Source organism: Callospermophilus lateralis, chromosome 2, assembly GCF_048772815.1.
Source record: "Callospermophilus lateralis isolate mCalLat2 chromosome 2, mCalLat2.hap1, whole genome shotgun sequence".
NCBI lineage: Eukaryota > Metazoa > Chordata > Mammalia > Rodentia > Sciuridae > Callospermophilus > Callospermophilus lateralis.
The window spans coordinates 11,415,714-11,438,960 of record NC_135306.1 but is presented as its reverse complement, the minus strand read 5'-3'; the positions used below and the strand labels follow the sequence as shown (position 1 = coordinate 11,438,960).

Below are 23,247 nucleotides of genomic sequence, written 5' to 3'. Positions count from 1 at the left end.
TTCAGAGCACTGTTGCATGGAGAAAGTAGATGTCATTGCCTTCTTCCAGATGTTGGCGATGGGTTTTGCACAAAGAAGGCTGAGAAAGTTCTCCTCTGTTCCTCTTTGCTGAGAATTTTTGTCATGATGAATGATGAACTTTGTCAGATGCTTTTCCTACATCTGTAGAAGTACTTGTTGCTTAGTTTTTCTCCTTAATTTTATTAATATGGTGAAGTAAATTAAAGTGTAAACCACCCAAACAATTCTAGGATAAGCCCAGTTGGAGTTTCTATTTTTTTTTATTAAACATTTTAATTTTTATTAGTGTTATGTGCATCAGGAGTGTTTGGAATTTTCTGTAATGTTTTTGTCTGGTTTTGCTCTCATAGAATGAACTAGGCTTGAAGTGTTCCTTCCTGTTTTCTTAAGGACTCTACAAAGGATTGTTCTTTGATTAAATCTTTAGTTCCCTATTGAAGTCATGTGGGCCTGGAATTGGCTTTATAGAAACCTGTTTAACTGTGAATTCAATTTCTTTTTAGATAATAAAGCTACCCAGATTTTCTGGTTCTTCAGTGCTCATTTTTATGGTTTGTCTTTCAAGTAATTGATCCATTTCATCTTAGTTGTCAAGTACAGTGATATAAACTTTTTATTTCCTTCTTTGAGTATTTGTAGAGTCTGAAGCGATGTCCCTCTTTTATTCCTGATATTGGGTAACTTATGTTTTTTTCCTGACTCTAACTAGAAGTTTTATCAGTTGGATCGATCTTTTCAAAAGTCAGCTTTTAATTTCATTGATTTTTCTCTAGTGTTTGTTATTGATTTCTGCTTTTTATTTTTTCCTTCTATTTTTGTTAGGTTAATTTACATTTTTTCTAGTTTCTCAAAGAGGAAGGTTGAAAATTCCATTTCTTCTTCACAAAAGAACCTTTCTTTTCTGAAGTAAGCACTCAAAAGTTAGTTATCTCCATGTAAGCACAATTTCCCTCCATATTCACTGCATTGTGTGTTGTGATTTTTCATTTAGTTCTTTGACCTAGACAAGTGAAATAATGTGTGTTTATTTTCTAATTTAGTTCTCTGGTTGTCGGAGGACATGCTCCATTTGAACGCAGTCCTATGGCTCACCACTCTGCATGTGGAGAGTGGGTCCTGTTGCTGTGGGTCAGCTGCTCTGTGTCAGTCAGGCAAGATGGCTGAAGACTACATTTAAGCCTTCGGTCGATTCAATGATTTTTCTCCCCACGTGTCTTGTTACTGACTGAGAGAGCAGTGTGGAAAGTCCCCTTTCTCTATTTATGCATTTATCTATTTCTCCTTTCAATTATGTGGGGTTTCATTTCACATCATTTGAACTTCAACATAAATTTTAGATTGCTATGCCTTCTCCATGTAGTGACTCTTGTATCATTAGGACCCTCTTTGTCTCTGGTAATACTCACCGTTCTGAAACCTACTGTATCTGGCAGGTATACAACCGCTCTAACTTCTGTGGCATTGCACTATGTATCTTTTTCCATCCTTATATTTTTAACATCTTTCTCTTTATATTTGAAATGAGTTTTTGTGTATAGGAATTTGTTTTCTGTTTGTCCTACTTGCTTTTTTTCTCTCTTTTGGCTTTAATTATGTGTTTACAAAATTTTGGATTTTCTACAGCTTTCTGTACTGTTGCATGACTTTCTCTTCTCCAGAGCTCTGCTTCACAACTCCAAGCCACCTCAGCCATCCCCTCCACAGTGTGCTGACATTCTGAGGCCCTTACACTCTGCTTGGAACCCAGGCAGAAGCCAGAGTGGGAGTAGTACACACGTTTCAGTTTTTTTCTCCTAAGAACCACAGTTCTGCATTTATTGTTTTCAGCATCTGAAAACAGTTGCTTCATATGTTTTGCCCAGTTTCCTGTTGACGATGGGAGGATAAATCTGATCCCTACTAATCCTAGACTAGAAGTCTGGATCTGTGTTTATGACCCAGATGTTCTCATTTGCTCATGAGTGTGGTGCTATCAGAAGATGCTGGTTAGATCAGTAGCTTCTGTGCACCTTCCAAATGGCACAGTGCTGAGAGGCAGCTCTGGGAGTGCTGGGACAGATGCTGGGCCCAGAATCTGGTGAATTGGAGGTAGGAGCTGTGTCAGGTGGGCCCTGAGAACCTGGCAGAACCTCCTCACCTTTCTTCTTCAGGGTGGGCACTCCTGAGTTAGAAGACCCAGTTCACCTGGTGCTTCTGTCCCTCCCAGAGTCCCAGTAGTGATCATGGTCTCTGGCAGTGGTGACACAGGAGAAAACCTCAGTGCACAGCCCAGGTGCTCCACCGTGGTGCATGAGATGTTAACTGAGTCTAAAGCAGAAATTATAGGTTCCTTTGATTAAAATGGAATAAAAATCTTTAATTAGTCTTCATTCTACTTACTAGTTGTTTCCCCTGCTGCTTGAGTCTCCTCATTTCCCCCTTTGATTGTGCATTGAGCTTGAGCTAGAGAAGGAGATGGCAAGCTATCCCCAGAAAGGGCCAGCCCTTAACTCTGGTATCCCATTTAATTATGTTCCTGTCAAGTTTGCCAGACATAGTGGACTTTTGAATTTGCATGTCATACTAATTCTCAGTTCCTCATCTAAGGTCCCAGTTTTCTGGAAATCTGTTCACATTCAAGGAAGCCTCCCTCCACTGCCAAGGGAGGAAGCCTGTGGAGCAAAGATCCTCTCATCTAGATCTTGACCTTGTTCTAGCATGGTTTAGGGGGTCATTCTTCAGTTTTCCTGGGAAGGACCAGTGTGAGGAGCTCAGACATCAGACACAGGGATATGATTTTTCAATGGATGCCCACCAGATGTTCGCATGTATTAGAAAAAAGGACTGGGGTGAAATGTGGTCATTGAAAGTAAGAAAAAAGAAAGTGCCAGGAAAGAGGCAACCTCCTGTATGGGGCGACCTTAACAGCAAAATGCAGAACTTACTGGATGAAGCACAGGAAATACAGACAATTTGGAAGAAGAAAACCAGAGTGTATTATTATTGTTCAAAACAATGACAGCCAGGCATCGTGGCACATACCTATAACCCCAGCAATTTTGGGAGGCTGAGGCAGGAAGATTGCAGGTCTGAGGCCAGCCTGGGCAACTTGGTGAGACCCTAAGCAACTTAAACCCTGTCTCAAAATTTTTCAAATAAGAAGGGCTGGAGATTGGCTTAATGGTAAAGCATCCCTGGGTTTAAACCCATGTACCACAAAAAAATTTTTAAATGATGCCAGTGTGGCTCAGGGGGCTGAGGCGGGAAGATCCCAAGTTCAAAGCCAGCCTCGGCAACTTAGCAAGACCCTGCCTCAAAATTAAAAATAAAAAGTGCTGAGAATGGTGGGATGTGGCTCAATGGTTAAGTGACCCTGGATTCAATCCCCAGTACCAGAAAAAGAAAAAGATGACAGGATCTTTTATTGTTGAGAGTTCACTTATTCTAGGCACTATGCTGAATACTTTTAATACTTTGTCTCTCAGAGAACCCGAAGTTTAGAGTTCTCCGTAGTGTGTCTGGCACTTCGTCAGTGAACAATGGCAGTTGAGCCAGCCTGTTTGCTACCCAAAGCTGCACTCCTGACCCATATGCACTCCCTATGGGAGGCTGGCCCACCATTGTACATGAGCTGAGGCTCACTATGACAGTGGGCATGTGGTTTCCCCAATGTGGATCAGTTTCCCTGTCTTAAAATGGGATTGTGCTCAGTAATTTAAGCCCTCTTCAGTGCTTAGTTCTCTACCATGACAGCACATCTTAAATCTCACAGGCGGAAGAAAAGGCTGATGCACTGAATAAGGAGCTACTGATGACTAAACAGAAGTTGATTGATGCAGAAGAAGAGAAGAGACGGTTGGAAGAGGAGTCTGCTCAGGTGAGGGGAGCTTTGCCTGCCATGCTGCTCCGTGCCTGCCCTGCTGGAGAGGTGGGAGTTCAGGAGAACCTGGAGATAGCTAACTTTAGGTTCTCTCCAAAGGGCTTTTATATTTAGTGTGTGAAGTGTAATGGTTCTTACAGTTGAGGAGGTGACAGTGGGCCAAAGCCTGTCCTTTGTTGGGTTCAGAAAAACTCACAGAAGAGGAAATGTCTGGCTTTTCTGTTCCTTGTCCTCTGAGGTCTCCCTCAGTGTTCCAGTTACTAGGACACACAGCCGTAGTCACTGGATGAGCTGTGGGTGCCATGTACCTTGGAGCTAGTCCCTGCCCTCTCTCCCCACAATCCTCGGGTGGTACACCCTGCCCATGGCAGGTGGGACTGACTGGGCTGAATGTGACAAAGGCTCTCTGAGTTAACAGCAAGGCGCTAGGAGAGCTGCAGCCGTTGCATTAGCTTGTTTCTGTGTTTGGTTTGTGCTCCTCCTAAGCTAAGGTGACACTCAGCTTGGGGAGTAGCACCAGCAGGAAGGACTTCAGCAAAAGCCCCAGTTGCAAGTGGGGTTTGGCATTTTGGGAAGTTTGTCCCTCTCCCAACATCAAGAACAATGGATTAAGGACAGAGAAAGAAGGTGTGGGAATTCAAGCCCTTCCTGAGTTGATCGAGGTACTTTTTGGAAGGCCCAGCACTAAGCAGTTAGTTATTTCTCTTAAAACATCCATTTTTGTTTTCTTATGTGTTCAGTTAAAGGAAATGTGCCGTCGGGAACTTGACAAGGCAGAATCTGAGATTAAAAAAAACAGTTCTATCATCGGTGACTACAAGCAGGTGGGTCCCTATACCTTGGCTGTGTACCTTCTCCTTGCTCTCCCCTTAATGTCAATTGTAAAATAAGAAAAATAATCCCTGTCTCAAAGTGCTGTTATGAGGATTCAGAGAAATAGACTCATAGAATACCTGGCATGGTGCCCAGCATATAGTAGGTACTTAATAAATTAAAACCACTGTATGTTTCGGGGCATTTCAGACTAAGATTATGGACTCAAGTTTTACTTGTGGTTGGAAACCAGTTCTCTCTGGTTGAGTTTTGAACCATCACTGCATTAAGCTTGCTCCTTCCTATGCCAGGATTTCATGTCTGCAAATGTTCTAAAACCACTGACTGTTGAGTACATCTGCAGATTCCTGCAAGCCCTGGTGATGCCAAACGGGCACAGCTGGAGAAGCTTCTGCTAGTCTTTCAACTTCACACCTCTCCTGATACAGCCTGTTCAGTGCTATGTTAGTTCCATTTGGCATATTCCAACTGCCCATTGTACAATGTACACCAAGGCCAAACTATACATGACTGCATTGCTCCAAAGACTACTGTTTTCTCTTTGTTTCTTCAGATCTGTTCTCAGTTGAGTGAAAGACTGGAGAAGCAGCAGACCGCTAATAAAGTGGAAATTGAGAAAATTCGGGTAAGACTTCCTTTACTAAAGAAATTGTACACGACCTAGTTCATTTTATAGCTTTATTCAGCACAGCAGGTTTTATGAGGCACATTGAACTACTAAGTGTGAGAAGCTGAGGAGTAGACGCAGTCCCTGTCACAGCCTGGTTCGGTGTTTATCAACTGATATTTTGCCTGTTTCTCTGGAAGGGAGGATAGATGGGACCCAGGGAGTCTGGCTCTATGTCTCAAACTACAAGTGCCCCAGGATTTCCAAATGTCATTGGGAGGACAGTGGGCAGGGTGCAGAGGTCAGGATCATGTGCTGACCCTCCTCCTCCACCAGTTTCTGTGGAGATCCTCCCCTCCTTTCTGCTGTAGCAGATGTAAATTATCAGGAAGACTTCAATTTTTTAATATTTTATTGCCAAGATAGGGAGATTTTATCACTTGATACTTTCTTTAAGCTATATCTGTGTTAGAGTTCTTATCAGATTTAACAAGGTGAGTGATAAAGATGCTCTACTAACATGTACAACTCAATGGACAGTAAAGTTTCGTGCCCGTAGCCATGTTTGCAAAAATCACCATGACATCCAGAGCAAGGTGGCATCAGCCTGCATCGTTAAGTATTGTTTAACCAAAAGCGTCTATTTTTAAAATACCATTTATATTCTGATTCTAAAACTTTAATAATGCGCTTCCAGAAAATTAGGGAAATGAGAGCAAATATGTTGAAAAACCCTTATAATGCTATTACCCACCAATGAGAGTCTTTTTGTATATATACTACAGATTGAACCTAGGAACTTGCACAGTGCTAATATGTACCCTACCCCGTAATGTAGTCATTACTAGCACTTTGGTGTATATTTTTTCAGTCTTTATTCTGTTTCCTATAACATGTAAAATTTCATTCCTTCTAACGTGTATTTATTTCACATTATCATTGCTAAAATTGAGCTTTTTTATGATGGCTATCTTTTTGTGGCTTACTTGACAAAATATTTTCTTAAGAGGAACATAAAATAATGTTTATTAGTCAGTGGCACCTTATTTTGATGACATGGGATATTATTGGTGACCATATTTTATACATATTTCTGTGACCTATTTCTTTGAACTAGCATTTAGCCATTTTCCCATATTAGGAAGTGTTTCTCAAACCTTTTAGCAACCGTGTTCTTCCTTGAACAAACATAGCACAGTATATTTCATTCTCCCAGTTCTTGGATCATTGGAGCCCTCCCCCCTTTCCCTATCCCTAGTTCTGCAGTGAAACCTTGTGGGTAAATCTTATCTAGTCATTGCTTCCTTTTCTTAGCTGGGTCCCCGGAAATGTGACTGCTGGGTCAAGACAAGAATATTTGTTTTCTTTCAGTGTACACTACCGGGCTAGCTTTCCCAGTGGGTTGTCTGCCAGTTTCCAAAGAAAGCCAGGTGTCAGAAGCTACGTGCTCAACAGAGATGCCCTTTCGTGGATCTCCTGCCCCCAGGGGAGGTGCTTACAGCATCCCCAAGGGCTGGTTTCTCTTCTTTGCCTCTTTATCTCTGACTTCACTTACAGCAAAAGGTGGATGACTGTGAGCGCTGCCGGGAATTTTTCAACAAAGAAGGACATGTGAAGGGCATCAGCTCAACCAAGGAGATGTTAGATGAGGACACAGATGAAGAGAAGGAGACCCTCAAGAACCAGCTGAGAGAGATGGAACTGGAACTGGCACAAACCAAGCTCCAGTTGGTGGAAGCTGAGTGCAAGATCCAGGTAATGTCATTGGCACTCAGATGCACGCTGTAGGCCAGATTCCCTGAAGGGGATGAAAAGCCACAGAAATGACATTTCTAGCCTAGGTTCTTTTTCATCATTTTTAAACTTTTCATCATAATCCTCCTGGAAGAATGCCAGTGCTCAGTATCTCAGTGCAGTTCAGGTCCGGAGCTGCAGCCCTTGCGCTCCCACTGTATATTGTCCCTGGACACCTGCTCTTTGCCAGGCCTGTTCTCCTGTTCTAGGTCTGGGATTGCAGAGCTAAGCCTTGGCTCATGGAACTGCCCAGGACAATCAGGAAAGGCATCCCCAAGGCAGCAGTCAGTGTGTGGGCTGTGGTCAGAGAATGGCCAGGGCATGCAGCTGCAGCAAATGAACCACGAGCACCAAGGCAGGAGGTCAGGAGTGGCTTGTTCCACAGTCAGAGGAAGGAGAGGACTGCCCAATGAGGAGACAGTCTTATGGGAAACCTTCCATGTAGGAGGAGGGGATGGAGGCGGGTGCTAAGACTGGGAGAGAAGATGCGGGCCCAGGGTATGAAGCATCTCAATTGAACTTAAAAGTTTTAGTTGGAAATTAATGGTATAATCAAGAGCTAGAGCATGAGCTGTCTGCTTCGTGGATAGAAGGGGGAGACATTCAATTAACAGACCATTGGTTTTAATAAATACACCAGACAAGAAATGAAGGTTTAGCCAGGCACAATGGCACATTCCTGAAATCCCAGCATCTCAGGAGGCTGAGGTAGAAGGATTGCAAGTTTGAGGCCAGCCTCAGCAAGTTAGCAAGAACCCATCACAGATAAATAAAAAAACTGAGGATGTAACTCAGTGGTAAAGTACCTCAGGTAACAAATCCCAAGAGACAGAGGTCTAACTAGGAAAGCTCCCCAATCTCTAGGTATTACAGACCTTCCTCTGCCAGCTTGAAGCAGGGGAAGTTTCCAGATGTAACTTTTACCTGGCTCAGTTCTGGGGAGGCAATGTCATTGACACCAAAGCTGAGATCCTCATATTCATCTTTCCTCCTACAGGACTTGGAGCACCACTTAGGCCTTGCTCTCAATGAGGTACAGGCAGCTAAGAAGACCTGGTTTAACCGAACCCTGAGCTCCATAAAGACGGCAACCGGCGTTCAAGGGAAAGAGACTTGCTGAGAGCCCGGGCTGCCTCCAAACACCTTCAGAAAACATGCCACCTTTTGTTGCCTTCTTTGGCCAGATGTGTGATTCTGTGACATGTCCCAGGACCAGAATGTACCTAATTCAAATCTGTTCACGCACGTTGGTAGGTCATTGGATCAGGGCTCCTGAGCAGGCAGCTCTGGGTAGGGCTCTCCTAACTGCTGATACCAGCAGGCCTGCCAACTTAGCTGATGCTCCGGACACACCAGAAATCACTCCTCAGTGTGACCTCCCAGGCCCTTCCGTGTAGGTCAACACCTCACCCAGCCTAAAGGCTGAATTTACATTATCAGCGTTTGGGGATCCTTCAGTGTGTTGATTTTTTTTTTTCTCTAAACCTATTATTTTTTAATATGCATTATATACATGGGGGCGGGGGAGCAGGGATCAAAAATTAAAATAATTCTTATCCGTCTGTGCCAGCAGGTGGTCCCCAGGTAGACATGAGAAGCACTTTGTTTTTAACAGGAGGGTTTCCTAGTTATAGCCGAAACCACCTAGTTTTGTTAAACTATATGAGAGACAGGTTTTTGGTTTAGCATTATTCACGTTTCTGATAAATTCTATGCAATTCTCGGAGTTCCTGTTTTAAGCATTAGCTGCCAAAATGATTTCACAAGGCTGGGTGGATGATGTGACTTGCAAAGCTGGATTAATCATAATGTGGACAAATCTTATTTTGCTTAATGTGTCATGTGTACATATATATATATAAATATCTTCCCCAGAGTACCCAGCTGACAGTGTTTAAATCCCAGACTAGGACTGCTGATCTGCTCAACTTACTGACATGGTTACTTGGCACTTACTTTTACTTGAGTTTTGTTGGGCCCTGCTCTCCTCCCTGTCACCGTAGGAACTGTGAAAAGGGCCCTCACTTCCAAGATTCCTAGTGTATTTGCACAACAGGTTGTACAAGTGAGGACTGCACTGTATTTATGTAAATGTGAGCGTGCACAGGCCGTGAGGTCTCCACCCTCCTGGCCTAGTCCCTCCTGACGGCTTCTGAGCCCTCCTGGAATGTGTGGCTGGGCACAGACTTCACTGTCCAGATGGGCTGCAGGTTCTCATTTCAAAGCTATGATGGAGGTTTTAGCACCTTTTTTATTAAAAAGCAAAAGACAAAAAACTTTTAATTTATATAGTGAAATGCTGACAGGCTGTCTGCAAAATGATTGGCCTCTTCTTGGCATTCAGTGCGGAGGTGGCTGGTGACAGGAGGCACTGGTTGTATATAGAGACACTGGGCTGTTCTGTATCTCTCTTCCTGTTGGCTGTACTAACGCTTGCTGAGGTCTTCTGAGAAGGGAGATAACAAGTGGCAACACCCCCCGACCAACACCAACGACCATCCCCTCTGCTGCTTTCTGTGTCTTTCTTATTCAGTTATCAAAACAGCTGTAAGCCCATCTAATCCTAGGTGTGTGGACATTGTGCTAGGGTAGTTTGTGTGTCAACTTTACCAATTGAAATATAAACCAGTAAAAATTGTATTACTATTTCTTTTGTTGGTTTTATTTTAACAGCATATTCATTAAATATTTTGGTACAAACAGCATTTCTTTGTAAAATCCAGTTTTCTCTTTACATGCTCCTCTTCCCTTCCTCATCCCACACAGCACAGGAATCAGTCAAGAGAGGACAAGACTGCACTGTCTTGTGTGAGCATCAGCAGCACCTTCTGCCCACCAACAGGCATGTACCTGAGGTATGCCAGGCTGCACGGGGGAGAAGACACAGCAGAGGGGGGGAGTCCCCACAGTCGCTGTGGAGTGCAGTACTTCGGTGACTGAAACAGATTAAAACCTAGGTGTCCTTGAGGTCCACGGAGGGAGGGTCTTACAGGGTGGAGTTAGTAAGAGATGCCTGTGTGGTGAGGGGAGAGGGAATGCTGGGGCCAAGGTGCAGGTGTACAGGGCAACAACCAGAGAGCAGTAAGTAGTTAAATGTAACCAGGGTCAGATGTGCTCTGCCAGGTCTTAGGGAAACTGGTAGCATGGCTTTCTCCTCACCGTGGTCCTTCAGCATACCTGCTTTGGTTTCCCTCCCCATTTGACCTGCTCTCCAGTATCTGCCCCCCCCCCCCCAACACATAGCCTTTGAATGGAAACAGATCCAAATCCAGAGACCACAGCTTTATGCCTTCAGAAAGAAAGGGAGCCCATGCAGGTGTTCTTATAGAGGCCAGGCCAGTTTCACAGCTGGTCCTTTCAATGCTCACAGGCTAGAGGTAATATTTCTGGGATCTATTGCTGGCCAGCCTGCTCCATGCTTTTCCAGTCCCAAAGGTCTCATGTTGAGGAGTATAGTAGAAATCCTGATCCCTGCAGCTCTCCCCTCGCCCCAAGAAAGGATTCCATAACTCAGATGAGTGTCCCCCTTTCAGGACGGGGCCCTGGTTGAGACTGGAGAGAGATTAATAATTGCAATGCCAAATGGTAAGTACTTCCAGAGGTACAGAACCCTGTGAGACCACTAAAAGTATATTTGCAGGGCAGACAAGATGATCGTACCACAGCATTTTGCACATTTTGCACAGTATTTTGACTAGGTGATTTGCTGGATAAAGGGGCAAGAAGATGGAATTTGGAACAGCTGTCTTGGAAGAGAGAGTGATGAAATGGAACTGGGTAATTTTGAGGCCACACCAGAAATTGGAAGGGAACCCTGGAGAGTTTTACACCAACTCTCATAGGGATGTTCCTCGTCAATGCTTTAGGGAGAAAATTGGGAAAAGTTAGTTTGGGCAGGGATGACAGAGAATGGAGTCAGGGAAACTGGGTGAGTGGAAAAAACCCACCAGGAAGATAAATGTAGCTTTTAAGTGCGTGGATTTGGAGATCCCTTGGGACGTGCAGGGTGGAGATGTCTGGAATCTGTGGCCCAGGGTTTCTGAACTCCAGCACTGACGTTTGGCTAACGGTGGTAAAGGTCAGCTTGTGCAGCAGTGCTGAACAGCATCACAGGCCCCTGCCCAGCATCACAGGATGCCACAGCCCGGAAACAACCCCAGGTGTTACCAGATGTTGGGGGCTGGGAGCAGTCACTCCATACAGAGTCATTTCTTTAATTTGTAACCTCTAGGCAGGAGAACAGAAGAGACTGCAGATAAGACACAGGTTAAGCATGGGCTACACAGGCCCAGGAGTGGAAACTCAAAGGAAGGAAAGGAGTGGGCACTGTCTTGGAGTGAGGGCAGCTCATTACAGGACCATTAGATCTGGGGAGGTTGCCAGTGGCTACCACAGTGGAAGTGAGGAATGGGGAGGAGGAGGCAGAGCCAGGCACACACACAGGTATTATAGAGCCTGGCTATGAAGGAAGTGGCCAAGGGCAGCAAGTGGCCAGAGACCTGTGGCAGGAGGAAGGGTAGTTCTGGGAATTCCTGCTCTGCTTTTGACACTGGGCACAGTTCAGGCTGCTCTGAAAGGTGGTGAGAATGACACAGGCCAAGCTGCAGCCGGCAGCCCCAGTTGCAAGCTGAGCTGATGCAGGGCACACTGTCAGTAACTCCGGGGGAAGAAGGCAGGTGCCCCCTTCATCAGCACATGTACTAAAATTGCAATGATATAGACTAGAATGTCAGCAGGGCCCCTGCACAAGGATGACACCCAAATTTGTGAAGCAGTCTATATATATATATATATATATATATATATATATATATTTTTTTTTTTTTTTTTTTTTTTTTTTTAAAGGCAAGAGGTACCAGCCCTCATGTCTCTACATCTGTCAAAATTTCAAACTCTAGTGGCAGTGGGTGAGCAGTGGGAGAAGGAAAGGAGAATCCATGAGGGCTCAAGGTAGGTCTACAGCATTCCTGGTTCTGAATTGATTCAACAGTTGCGAAAGCAAGAGCCTCTGCAAAGGGAGTATGGTAGGTAATTTGGGCCCCTAGAGGCTTAGGAGAGTCACTTCGCTGTTCAAGAGATTTGTGTGTGATGCTGACATTGGGACTACTCTTGGATTCATGGGGTTAGGGGCAGGTGGTAGGAGATGGAGCAGACAAACATGAAGCTTGGAGCCACGCAGAGTAATGACTAAGGTGCTTGCTTGAAGAACAGGCCTGAGCACTAAGCTCCCCACCCTTCTCCCATTTTAAAGCTGGGGCTCATAGGGCCCAGGCCACACAGGCTGAGGCATTAACTCCAGCAGGACATCTGGTTCAAGATGACCACATGGACACAGCTCTGCACCACACATTCATGACCTTGGATATATCTCCTCCCTTCTGTGCAGCAGGCTCCGCCTGTCTCAGGTTGCTAAGCTGCTGTGGCGCTCTGGACTCATCATGTACTCCCTCCCCGCAGTCGCTGTGATGATTATTGGGATATCATTGCCAAATTTCAAAGTGAAGGTCTGCTTGTAGCCACACAATCTAGGGGGGTCCTGTCTTCCCTGCCATGTAGGACTGCGACCTTCTCTTCTGGGGTTCAAGACCAAGAAAAACATTCTTGGCCTATTCTCCAGGCCCCCCTCAATAGCCTTTTTCTACAGACAAGAAAGTCTGGCTTCCCCTCAGGCCCAGAAAGGCAAACCTGGGATGGAAGGAGCAGAGGTGGGCTGGCCTGGTCAGCTCTTCTTCTGGTCAATGCTAGCTAGCATGGCTGGAAAGCCAAACTCGTGGTGTGCAGGGGAAAAGTGGGGCAAGCACCCAATGCCACTGTCCACTCAGCTCCCCACTTACCTGCAGGCAGAGGCAGGAGTTTCACCATGGTCTTGGGCTCTGCTTCCTAGGGCTGCTCATTTACAGGAACTTTGCAGGGGCACCGCAGAGCAGGCACAGCAGGAGCAGAAGCAAGAGCTCCAGGTTTGGAGTCCCATTGCTGCTGCCTTCTAAGAAGCTTGATGCCCTTAGGCAAGTCCCTTTATCTCTGAGCCTTGGGTTCCTGATCTCATCTGAGGCTTGGCAACCCCTGGGATGGTCCTGAGGACATAACTCTGAGGGGTGTGAAAAGCTCCAGGCGCACTCTTGACCTCCCACTCACTGAGCCAGGCTGCCAGCTTGAAGTTTCATGTGGAGTAAACTTTTTTCACTTACGAGCAGAATTTTAAGGACCACAGACAAGAATATGAAATAAGCTGTGATCCCACTGGCTTTGTCAGGAGCCCTTCATCCTGTGTGTGAGGGAAGATCAGGTGAGACGTACTGAGCTGGTCTTGCAGGCCAGGTGAGAGAGGCCAGCACTTGAACCTTTTGAGCCAGAGTCTCTGTTCCGCCAGAGTGGGTCCTGCACAGAATGGTTCAGTCCACTGCCATTAACACAGAAGCATTTATTTTTATTCATCCAAAGAGGGGTAATGCAACATGTCAGGGCATTACAGACAAACTGCAGCAGCCAGACAAGTTATCAGTCTACAGCAGAGTCCAACATACTCAGCACAAAGTAGCCACAGTGTGGGTGCTGCCTGTGGAAGTCGGGGCAGCAGGGTCCCTTTGGGTGAAGGCCAGGCATCTCTGGGCGAGGCACTGGTGAGTCCACACATGCAGGCTGCTGCTTCAACCACGCTGACGGTGTCAAGTTCAGTCCTACATGTGACCATTGCCCCAGTGGGGCAGACAGTCCATGGTGGATGTGGTTTCCAATGTTTTTTAACATAACACACAACATAAAGTTATTGCCAAGGACTTTGCACTGCAAAATTATACTATTTACACTTGTGTATTCAGGAAAACACAATAATAAATAGATATGGATATTTTAAATAGAATTCTAAAAGCTAATTTCATCACCAGACCAGAGCAAGCTACAGCCAGGAGTCGAATGCCACGTGTGTAATCGTGTGATAAAGTTTTTCTACCCACGACCACACATGGCTGCCTCCTGTACCCTGGCCCTGGAGCTGAGGAAGGGCTGAAGTGAAGCCAGTCCACCCTACTATTTCTTAAGAGGGAGCCCCATCTTAGCAGCCCAGAGCTTCAGTTCATATTTACTGTACTTCTCCACTCCTTCCCAGTCAGAGCTCTGTCTGCTTGGAGTGGGTGAGAAGCAAGCCTAACAGGCCCTGCCACCAGAACACTACAACACAAGGCAGGAAGACCCTACCACAGCAGTTGGGCTGGGGGCCTGATGGCTTGAGGCCAACCCCAGGCCAAACCCCCAAGGATATCACTGCATTTGGGCCCAAGAGCACTGTTCCTAGCAGTGCGCTTGCCCTAGCATGGAGTAAGAAGACCAGTCTCCCAAAGGAGTGGCTGGGCCCTAACCAACCACTTAAGAGACCAAAAGTTCAACACAACAGGGCCAGACAGATGGATCCAGGGTGAAAGGCCTGAATGCAAAGATGCTCTGGGGCTCTGGTAGGGGCTAAGTATATGTCTGCCCAATAGCAGGTTGTTCCCACCCGGACTGAGCAGTCACTTTATCCACCTGAGCCCTGATGTGCTGTTGGAAGAAGTCCCTCTGGATACCACTCGCCAGCCAGAGCCCACCACCCTGGGAGATGGCAAGCAGGCCATGAAGACACCCACAATCACTCCCTAGCCCAGTTTCTACAGATGAGCCTTCCTCTCCATGAAACGAAGTAAATGGAGCTAAGCACCACTCTCACAGCCATGGCAGATCCCATGGCTGAAAAGCTGCCATACTGAATGAGCCAGGAGAAAAGCAGCATTCAGCACCCCAAAGATGTGGGTTACACAGGGCCAATCTCAACAGGTGATGGAGGGAAAGGAATGCATCCTATAGCAGCATATCTGGTGACAGCAGAGGATGTTGGAAGCAAGGCTCACCTGGCTTTTATATGGCACCTCACACCTGGGCCCACCTGGGGTGGCCAAAGCTACAGCTGAGGGAAGCAATAAGTTGATGCAGGGTCCAAAGAGATGTGGATAGTATGTCAAGGAGACCAGTGTGGCTGAATCACTTGTCTTGTCACAGACCACGAGCAGAGATCCAGCATTAGACCTGGAAGGGTGGAGAGGGTGAGCCACCCAGAAGAGTGGAAAGAGTTAGAAACAATCCAACTTTCTAAATTACAAGGAGAAGAACCTTAAAGATATTCTTCCTAGCCACCTAAACTCCTGTCCCTGCTCTTGATTCATTTCCTTCAACAATTAAATATATATATTATCTCTTTCCCTGCCCAGAAAGGACAAACGACATTGAGCCTAGATTGAAGGCTAGCACAGGGTCACCCAGGTGTGGCCTTAGTTCTGTAAGTGACTCACAATGCTGACAAGAGCCTTCCTGTGAGGTACAGCACAGTACAGAACTGGCTACCAAGGAAAGGCCACATCTGGTGTATTGGCCGGGGACAGGCTACAGTCTTCCAAAGCCAGGGCCAGTCTCCATCTATACCAGCCTCAAGTTTGTAATTTTCTCTTCCGTCAATCCAGAAACTTTTTTCTCTAGAAAAATGCAAGAACTACTTGTAAGAGATGAGAAGTGATACAGCTGTGTCAGGTCCTGGAGCCATCCCACATCCCCAAGAGAAGACAAGAGCAAAATCCAAGGCTTACGCCCCCTCCTAGAGAGAGCGCTGGACAAGACCAAAGATCACAGCCAACAGGCCTCAAGGCACGTTTTCTCTAGGATTCCTTCCAAATCCTTCACAGATTAACAGTCTCACTGAGAGCAAGCAGCACCCAGCACCTTAGGCTGTCACCAGTGGTCTCTGAAGATCTATGAATATAGCTCTTTTCATCCTGCCTAGAAACCCCAAGGGAAAACACTTTGCAGAGCAGGAAGTATGTTTCCTGGAGAAGCCCTTGTGGGCCCTTGTGCCATGTCTGATTCACAGCAGTCCCGCACCCCACATAATGTGAGGCCTGGCCCTGAGCAGTCTGTGATGTACATAAGTGGTACCGGCTTCCACCTGCCTTAAGTAATCTGCAGGCTCCTGGAGGGTACAGACCAGCACCTGCACGTAGCACCCCAGCCTGGCACACAGAGAAGGGAAGCAAGTCTGCTCCACACAGCAATATGTGCCCTGTGACTTGGGCATAGTCTCTGTTCATTTTTCCATCACACACCAAGGCCCAAAGGTAGATTTCAGACAAAATGTTTTTAAAACTTTGTTTTGCCCTTCCTAATGATCTTCAGGATCACAGTCCAAAAAAGCCTGAAGTGGAAGATTTGTCAAGCTCTGCCATTTAAAAACAAAAATGAGGCATTCAACTGATCCACTAAAGCCAATGGCTAGAAAAATCATCCAAATCTCTGGGTTTTGCTTTCCAACCCCAGGACCAAGAGTTACCCATCCCTTGGTGAAAAAGTCTAGACTAAAGAGGTATAATTTGTACAGACGTGATTTCCCAAGACCAGAGTGATATTTCTGAAGGCATCTGTGACTTTACCCTATTGAATACAACATCCACTGGCTGCTCACTGCCCGGAGAAAAATGCCTGCACTCTGTGGCACCTCAGATCCTTCCCAAGCTGGCCTCCATGCCTATGTGATGACATTCAAGTTCCCTCCATAACACAACTTCACCCACCATCTGAGCTATTCATTTCCTGAAGGAACTGTCCCTCCTCTTCTAAGCCTCTAGAGCTGCTTTCTCCCTAGAGCATTCCCCAATCATTTCAGCACTTCACTCCTCTGAGGGCTATCACTGCAAACCTTCCTGAGCCCCGCACTGTATTTCAATTTTTAACCACAACTGTACTCCCCTTTCAGTGTCCTACCTGTCACTCAAAATTGAAGTTCCTTCTTGGAGGGGCTCCACCATCCTCTTCCTTAATGCTCACCCAGGAGAGGCGCACAGGAAGCCACTACAGAAAGATACATGGGCCTAGGCAGCAGATAGGAAGGTAGTTTGCCACCACGATTAAGTCAAAGGGTATGTCATCTCTACAGTCTAAGGCAAAAGATGGAAGATATGGCCCTGTTCTGGTTTTATTGAACACAACATCCACCACGTCTGAGGCACTTCTGTGCTACAATGGCAGAGGGGAGTAGCAGTGATAGACCACACAGTCTGAAAAGTCTGGAATACTGAACAGAGTGTCTGATGCTGCACAGAGGTGCAGGCTCCAGAGCTACAGTGCATCCATAATTGTCACAATGTAACACTCGTGAATGACACTGTGTGGGCCATGAGGGTAAACAGACAAGGCAACTTAGAGATACCTGGCCCTGGAATTCTAGCCACCCAAAGGATGGCAGGGATGTGTTTGTGTACACCTATAACCCTTTCAAAGTTCTGACCTAAGGCTTCAAAACCAGAGCTGCCCAAAAGAAACAAGGAGTATGAAGAGAGAGCCTACAGAATAGGAAACTGACAGAAGATATTAATGCCACCTGCTCCTCAGGACATTCATATCCAGAATGTACCCCACCCCAAAAAAAAAAAAAAAAAAAAAACTCAAAAAGCTTAATACCAGTGACTGGGGCTGTAGCTCAGTGGCAGAGCGTTTGCCAAGCATGTGTGAGGCACTGGGTTTGATCTCCAGAACCACATAAAAATAAAGAAAGGCATTGTGTCCATCTTCAACTAAAATTAGAAAAAAAGAAAAACTCAACATCAAAAACAAAACAAACAAACAAAAAAAAAAACCACAAATAACCCAATCAATAAAGTGGGCAAAAGAACAGATATTTCTCAAAAGAAGAAATACACATGGTCAGTAAATACATGAAAAATGTTGAACATCTCTAGGAATTAGGGAAATGCAAATGAAAACAATATTGACATTTCATCTCATTGTAGTATAACAATTATCAAGAATACAAACAATGATACATGTTGATGAGGATGTAAGGGAAAAAGTACATTGTTGGAACTGCAAATTAGTGCAACCACTCTGGAAAGCAGTACAAAGACTCCTCAAAAAACTAGGGATGGGTCAGAACCATGTGACCCAGCTATCCCACTCCTCAGTATATATTCAAAAGATTTAACATCAGCATACTACAGGGACACAGCCATATCAGTGTTTATAACAGCATAATTCACAATAGGCCAAGCTATGAAACCACTCCAGGATGCCCTCCAATACATGAATGAATAAAGAAATGTGGCATATATATCTCACACACAATGGAATATGAGTCATAAACAACAATGACATGGAACTGGAGAATATCATGCTAAGTGAAAATAGCCAGTCCCAAAATAACAAAGGTCAAGTATTTCCTATGATATGCAGAAACTAATCCAAAATAAGGGGTTGGGGGCGAGGAAAAAAGAGATAACGTCATCAAAATAGAAAAAAGATCAATAGAGTAGATGGAAACGGGGGGGGGGGGGGGGGGCCGCACTGAGGGGAAAAAAAGGAGGGACAGGAAAAGGGAATAACAGTGGAATGAAATCTGACCAAAGTTTCATATGTACATACAGGAACGTAGTACAGTGAATCCCAACATAACTATACAGACCCACAAGATACTGGGGGAAAAAATAAAAGTCAGACATGGGTGGCATACACCTATAATCCTAGTGATTCAGGAGGCTGAGGCAGAAGGATTGCCAAGTTCAAGGACAGCCTCAGCAATTTAGTGAGGCCCTGAGCAATTTGGTGAAATTCTGTCTCAAAATAAAAAAGGCTGGGGGACACGACTCAGTGGTTTAAGTACCCCTGGGTTCAATTCCTGGTACTCAAAAAAAAAAAAAAAAAGAAACTATAAATAAATTGCAGAAAGATTAGTAGAGGGAGGAAAGCATGGGAAGCTGAGAGAGAGTGCCAGGGACTGAATTAGAGCAAAATATATTCCATGTTTTTGTGATTATGTCAAAATGTATCCTAAAGTTTTAAATATAACTAATTTTAAAAAACCAAAAGGGCTGCCTCTTGAGCTCTAGTCCCCAGCAGAGGTGCAGAAACCCACCCTGAATGGCTAGACATGATGGAGCATGTGGCTCTGGGTTCCTTTAGAAGCACTATAAAAAAGGAGCAGGGGGCTAGGTGTGGGGGTGTGTGTGTGTGTGTGGGTGTGTGTGTGTAGGGGATAGATGGGGAGGAACACATAAGCCTGTCCATGACAAATCAGAGGTAACAGGACTGAGACACACAAAACTGAGGATCAAAGCAATTAGTAATCTCAGCCTCCATTTTCTCTCTCCTTAAGAAGGCCTGCACCCTCCCACTAGCAAAAGACCTTGTCCCACAGATGATGAATCTAATAAGTGCTAGCCCTCACCCACATGGGGGCGGGGATGGGAGGGCATTGTTTTTTGAAAAGCAAAAGGCCTTGGTGTAAGGGAACAGCCAGTAACTATCGCTGTGCTGACTGGCAAGCCCAGCCAATTGAAACTCAGGGAAAGGGTAAAGAGGTCAACCAACAGAGATGCTTCCCAGCACAGCCCCATCTCCTAACCCAGCAGAAGCAGCTCCTGTTACATCCCAGTGCTTTGCACTCTCAGCAAATTCCTCCTTCCTCCATCTTGGTCCAAGGCACCTTCAGTTGCTCTGTCACCTGCTGAACAGTAACCTGGAGAAGAGCTCTGGCAGGCTGTAGGGTGTCCCTGCTCAATCAGCAGAGAAGCCTGGCTCATGTGGAGACCTCACTCCTGCCTCCCTCTCTGCTGGGAGCTCCGTCAGCCCCTCACCCTCACTTGGCATCAGCAACAACCACTTCCTCACCAGCCCTGCCTCGTCCTTAGCTATCCAAATCAACTCTCCAGAATAATCTCATCTGTTGGCTGATGAGAATCACTGAAGTGCACAGCACTCTGGGCCTTTCACAAAGTGACCCCTAACTACACATCTCAACTGCCACCTCACCCTCTTAAGCAACCGAGACTCCATAACAAAGCACTTTGTGCTGCCCAGTGGAGCATGCTTTTCCATGCATGCAGCTCCCCTGCTAAGGTCCCCTTCTCTACTCCCTCACCAGGCAAACACCCATCCAGCTCTATGCCATCCTGATGGGAAGATTATGCCACTTGGATCAGAGCTGCTATAACTTTTAAGCCCCTTCTGTCAAGTCAGTCACATCACAGGCCTGGCGCCTCTCCTGTCAGGGGGGAGGACAGCATCTCTAGGCAGGGGGCAGAGATAATGATGAGAGCCTACTACAGGAGACAATTCGGGTTCTGTTCAAGCCCCAGGCATGCTCCTTTACCTTTCTGCACCTTTCCTTCTCCCTCAATGGTCTCCCCTTCTCAGTTCTCTAAGCTGAAAACCTGCAACTGCTCCTTCAACCCAACACAGAGCCTGGCACAAAGCAGCAGGTACAGTGAATGTTTTCTCAATAAATCCATATGCCCAGGAAGAATGATGCTGTCTCAGCAATGTGAACAATCCCATCAGAGTTAGGTCCAAAATGTAATGAATCTCGTCTACACTGTCCAAACTACTGGCAGGTTTTTTGTTTTTTGTTTTGCTACTGAGGACTGGACTCAGGGTACTCCCTCACACCCTCAGTGTGGCACATCCTCAGTTTTTCTTATTCTGAGACAGGGACTAAGTTGCTGAGTTTGGCCTCAAATTTGTGATCCTCCTGCCTCAGCCTACCAAGTTGCTGGGATGACGGGTATATGCCACCATGCCTGGTCCAAACAACTGGCTTTGTGACCACGCTGATGACAAGGAACTCATTTCTCACCCAGCCTGCTCTCCAAAGAACTCCATCTACCCTCATGGGAGATGTGCTCTAGATCAAATTGCCCTTAAAATTGTGAGTACCTACATCTGTCCCAGGCCTCCCCTTCACTAGCCTCAACATCCTAATCCCCTGATCTCATTTCAAGGTGCCATCAGCTTTCCTGAATCCCTCAGGTACCAACCTCCATAAGTTGTTTTATCTCCTGACTGATGCCCTCCAGATTTCCCCTTAGGACACAAGGGATGTTAGAAAGTAAAGTGACTTTTGCAATTATCTACATAAAGGATTATCTACATAAAGAAAAAGCCCTGCATCAGAGAACTTGGAAAGCATGTCACTGGGAGGGTTACCGCTTGGCTAAGGCACATGTTGAAGATGGCCAACTACCAAAGTGTAGAGGAAGCTGACCATGAAATCATACCTCTAACAGCATGTGCCCTGCCCGGCTCCTTCCAGCCCAGGCATCTCCTCAAGCAGCTGATACTGAACATTCACTTTATTATAGTTTCAATTATGGTATGAAAAGATGATCTGTGGAAACGGACTCAAACTTGCAACTGAAAAAACCAGGCTGTCTGGCCCAGGAAGTCTTAGTTTTATGGAGGCAGAGAAAGAGAGGGTGGGTTGATTTTTGCTTGTTTTAAGTCCTGCAGGATACAGTCACAAAGTGTAGAAAAAAGGTGAGGTCAATGCTTTAGAAAAAGGGGACACTGGTGCCTAATAGCCTTTGAAAACCAGGACACTCACTGCCTGAGTGAGGGATGTACATACAGCACTGCTGCTTAACAGGTAGCATCAGAGTCTGCAGGTTCTGCCACGGAGAGCTGTGTGATTCGAGGCAAGTCACTTTATTAAAGCCCCATTTCCTTACTGGAAAGGGAAAAGATTTCCAGATCCGACTGTTGGAGAGTTCAATACTAAACTCTCAAAACAGCATGAAAAATGTTATTTCTTCTGAGTGGTTAAAAACTAATTAGGAACCAGAGTATTTCACCACAAATAAGCAGGGTGGTTAAGAGAGACCTCTATGCATCTGTCTGCGGAGCAGGAACTGCAATTCTTGCATCACTGCTTCTCTAGGAAATGCAATGTAGAGTGGAAAGGGGCTTTGCAGAGTCCTGTGTTCTAACCATGCCAGGTGGCTGGACTCTTGCCTGCCTCACACATCAGTGCTCTACAACTCAGTTTAAAAGATTCCCTTTTCTTTCTCCCCTCCAGGATGACAGTGGGCTGCTCAGAAAATTTGCCAATTATCAAAGACAACAATGACTCGGGCTGGTGAGGAATACTTTTCCCTAAAAAGGATTCTGAATCCATCCCTACACACACCTACCCCAAGTGGAGACTGAGTTGGGATCAACTAGCAAAGAAGCCGGGCAGTGATTTGCAGCAGCAACACAATCAGACACACACAGCAGAATGGCCTGCATGCAGCAAATTAGAGACCCCAGGGCTTGCCATGCCAAGTTCACCAAGCACAGGCCCAACAAGGGGAAGATGCAAGCTCCAGGCCACCAGAGCACCCTGATGTCCGCTGTAAGGGAAGCTCCTGCTAGTGAGAACAGGCCCTGCAAACTGCCACTGCCCTCACTCTCTTTGTCCCTACCCAGGGATGTCTCCCAACACCTGCACCCCACCTACCTACCTCTCTTCCCTTTACCATGCAACCAAAACTTCACCAGCCTCCCTTCAGAGCCAAGTTTCAGTCTTTGAAGACATCCCCATAACCTTTTCCAGCCAGGAAGCAAGTATCCAGAACCATGAGCTAAGGAAAAAGTACCTCAGATTCTCATTAATATTCAAACAGAAGAAGCAGCTTTAAATACAAAAGCTTCCTCTGCTGATACAGCCTATTTGTTATTGTTCTAAAAATGATCCCTGTTTAAGATCAGGGTTTCTGGTCTTGGTTGTCCCCAGATCAGAAGACTCAGGTTCCAGGTATAGCCTTCATCCCCAACCTGGTAGTCCGTGACATACCTAATATAAATAGACTTTGGCATTCAATAGAGTTGACTTTCATTTCTAGATCTAGCACTTGGAGCATCAGATTTTTTCATCTGTAAAACAGAAATAATACCAACTCCAAGAAGGTTGTTGGAGAGTTAAGAAGAATGTCCAGGTACGTGGATATCCAGGCTACCAACTCTGGCAACTTGCCTTCCTCTCTGCCACTCCGCAGGCTTTAATCTCCTGACGATGGCCCAAAATGACCTAAACAGAAGGCTGCAACTAACTGAATGACTTTGGGCCATTAGCTGACACTGGAATACAGATCAAGGTAGGAGAACCTAAAACAAAACAAAGAGAGACTGGACCCCTAGGCAATGCTGAGGACAAAGTCCTAATTGTGGCCACACTAATCCTATTCCTTCCTGAAGGCTCCCAGCACCATACATCTCCAGATAGGGCATGCAAGTTAGACATGTTTATGTGGCCTGGGCCAATGGTGGAAAGCTTTACACAACCCAGCAGAGGCAGCCATGGTCATTTGCA

The 23,247-nt window shown here is 45.8% G+C and overlaps 2 protein-coding genes and 1 non-coding gene across 11 annotated transcripts in view; 2 read left to right on the top strand and 1 right to left on the bottom strand.

Annotated features, from left to right (window-relative positions):
• The window catches only part of Rabgap1 (RAB GTPase activating protein 1), a 167,444-nt gene extending 157,624 nt beyond the window's left edge, over positions 1 to 9,820 (top strand). For all 6 annotated transcript variants that reach the window (XM_076845515.2, XM_076845514.2, XM_076845513.2 and 3 more), the window contains 5 exons: positions 3,773 to 3,877; positions 4,621 to 4,704; positions 5,268 to 5,339; positions 6,879 to 7,076; positions 8,113 to 9,820. In XM_076845515.2, the coding sequence (XP_076701630.1) occupies positions 3,773 to 3,877; positions 4,621 to 4,704; positions 5,268 to 5,339; positions 6,879 to 7,076; positions 8,113 to 8,235 (582 nt within the window). In that variant the 3' untranslated portion in view covers positions 8,236 to 9,820. The remainder of the gene's footprint in view (positions 1 to 3,772; positions 3,878 to 4,620; positions 4,705 to 5,267; positions 5,340 to 6,878; positions 7,077 to 8,112) is intronic.
• A 1,971-nt stretch (positions 9,821 to 11,791) lies between these two features.
• LOC143393185 (U6 spliceosomal RNA) lies at positions 11,792 to 11,901 on the top strand. The gene has a single exon (XR_013090501.2). It is a non-coding gene; the product is annotated as a U6 spliceosomal RNA (small nuclear RNA).
• A 1,659-nt stretch (positions 11,902 to 13,560) lies between these two features.
• The window catches only part of Strbp (spermatid perinuclear RNA binding protein), a 144,150-nt gene continuing 134,463 nt past the window's right edge, over positions 13,561 to 23,247 (bottom strand). Inside the window, exons 19-20 of one of the 4 annotated variants that reach the window (XR_013090349.2) lie at positions 16,893 to 16,999; positions 15,095 to 15,170 (exon numbers count right to left, since the gene is read on the bottom strand). Coding sequence is in view for 1 of the 4 variants with exons in the window: in XM_077108810.1 (XP_076964925.1) it covers positions 15,103 to 15,170 (68 nt within the window). In the remaining 3 variants the exon portion in view is untranslated. Of the gene's footprint in view, positions 17,000 to 23,247 lie in introns of all 4 variants that reach the window. The other 3 variants (XM_077108810.1, XR_013090348.2, XR_013090350.2) reach the window with 3 other exon arrangements.